The 2,003-nt window shown below is 24.5% G+C and overlaps 1 protein-coding gene across 1 annotated transcript in view; it reads left to right on the top strand.

Moving 5' to 3' along the window:
* LOC102674801 (LHFPL tetraspan subfamily member 5 protein) overlaps positions 1-1,960 on the top strand; it is a 4,781-nt gene extending 2,821 nt beyond the window's left edge. Inside the window, exons 5-7 of the mRNA XM_006621787.2 lie at positions 916-1,003; positions 1,277-1,431; positions 1,680-1,960. Of these exons, the coding sequence (XP_006621850.1) occupies positions 916-1,003; positions 1,277-1,431; positions 1,680-1,912 (476 nt within the window). The 3' untranslated portion in view covers positions 1,913-1,960. The remainder of the gene's footprint in view (positions 1-915; positions 1,004-1,276; positions 1,432-1,679) is intronic.
* The last annotated feature ends 43 nt before the right edge of the window (positions 1,961-2,003 follow it).

Genomic DNA, 2,003 nt, shown 5'->3' with positions numbered 1-2,003 from the left:
AACATTATAAAAATATAATATTTTTAATTAAATAATATATATTTTTATTTAAAAATATATTATTTTATATTTTTTAATTATTTTATTAAAGAATTTTAATAATTAGATAAATTTTAAGAAAAAGTTTTACAGTAATATCATCATTAATTAAAAATATTTAGTAACAATCATCACTGCTTCGTATACGGATAGTGAAAGTTGGTTGAAATGTGAATCAGCTCTGAATAGAAGGTAAACATTTTAATCTCAGAGATTGATTATACAATACATATATATATACCATATTCATATATTACGTATATGTATATGTATATATATGTATGTGTATATATATATATATATATATATTCACACACACAATATATGTAAAATACATGTAATATACAATGTATCAAAAATTTTGCATGTAATCGTCATAATTTCTATTAGAATAACTTCTATATCGATTTTATTCTTTATGTTTTACATATTCGAAAATATTTATAAAAATATCATAGGTTTTTATTAACAAATTTAATTTAATCTTTTATATTATTTAAAAATTACTATTTATTGTTGATTAAAATTTTGGCAACATTTTTTATTGTTGTTTTCAAATTAATAAATTTGGTTTTTATCACTTTATCATTCATCTTTTTTTACATAAAAAGTAGTTTTATTCTACGAAACGAGAAAAGTAAGACTCCTACCTTTCACTGTTGACCTCTAATATGACATCCGCGAAAAGAGATAGTTCATTGAAATGCCAACCATGTTAATCATATTCTCGTTTGGCAAATTATAGCTTCAAAAAAAAAATAATTTTAATATAAATTATTTAAAAGTTTAACATAATTAGAAATTTATTTATTGTTGAATGTTTAAATCACATTTATAATCCTTATCCAAAAAATAATATTCTTTTCATTTTTTCAGCAATATCTATGGCCATCGGTGTCTGCATTTATCCATTAGGCTGGGATTCAGCATTAATTCGAGCTGTTTGTGGTGCAACTGCATCCAGGTAGATATTCTAATAAATAAATATCTGCTTATTTAATCTCTTATACAATATGTTCTTCATAATTATTTAATTTTCAATTTTTTAATTGATCATTTTTATTATTTTGATTCTAACTAATACATATAATATCAAAATAATAACATTAAAATGGTTATTTTCTTACTAATTAAATAATGATAAATGCAATTATTTTATTTTTCGTTCAGAACGAACTATTATTTCGATTAAAATTTAGTGGAAAAATTAATGTATTTTAATAATTATATTTAACAGATACAATCCAGGAGCTTGTGCAGTTAGATGGGCAATACCGTTAGCAGCGATTGCTGCTTTAGACGCTGCTACCTTGGCTGCACTCGCTTTTATCCTTGCATCTAGACATGTCAGACTTCAACCAGAACCATTCAACAATGGTTCCTTATACAAAGGTATAGGTCTTTTTTTTATAAGAATTAAATTTCAACTGAAGTCTGTATAAATTAAATAAATTTATGATTATCATATTTATAAAATTGAGAAAATGAATTTGAAAGAAAAAATAATTTATTATTTCTGCGATCTATTTTTGATATTTCTTTTATTTTTTTTATTCTCTTTAAAAATTTTCATCACGATATCTCATAGACAATTAATGTTTTACAAATACAATATCTTTAAAATATTCTTTTTACTTTAGGTGAAGTAAATCCAGGATATGTAAACGAAGCACAGAGTGTTGCTGGTTCCCGGAAATCTCTCTCCTTACGACCAGTCCTCTTGGTCGCTCCGCCAGAACAGGATCGCTATAGTGAACTCTCCAGAGCAAAATCTCACTCACATCACAGCCTTTATACGCCAGCGCCATCGCATCCAGCCCATACGATCTCAACGAATACTTTGAATCATTCTCAACATAACTTCCAATTGTAAATCTTTGAAGATAATATTGTTGTACATAATTTATTATATTATGCTACACTATTTTTTATTAAGATTATTCTGATTAAGATATGAGAAAATA

This window comes from Apis dorsata, unplaced genomic scaffold (assembly GCF_000469605.1).
Source record: "Apis dorsata unplaced genomic scaffold, Apis dorsata 1.3 scaffold_638, whole genome shotgun sequence".
Taxonomy (NCBI): Eukaryota; Metazoa; Arthropoda; class Insecta; order Hymenoptera; family Apidae; genus Apis; species Apis dorsata.
This window is presented reverse-complemented; position numbering and strand designations above follow the sequence as displayed.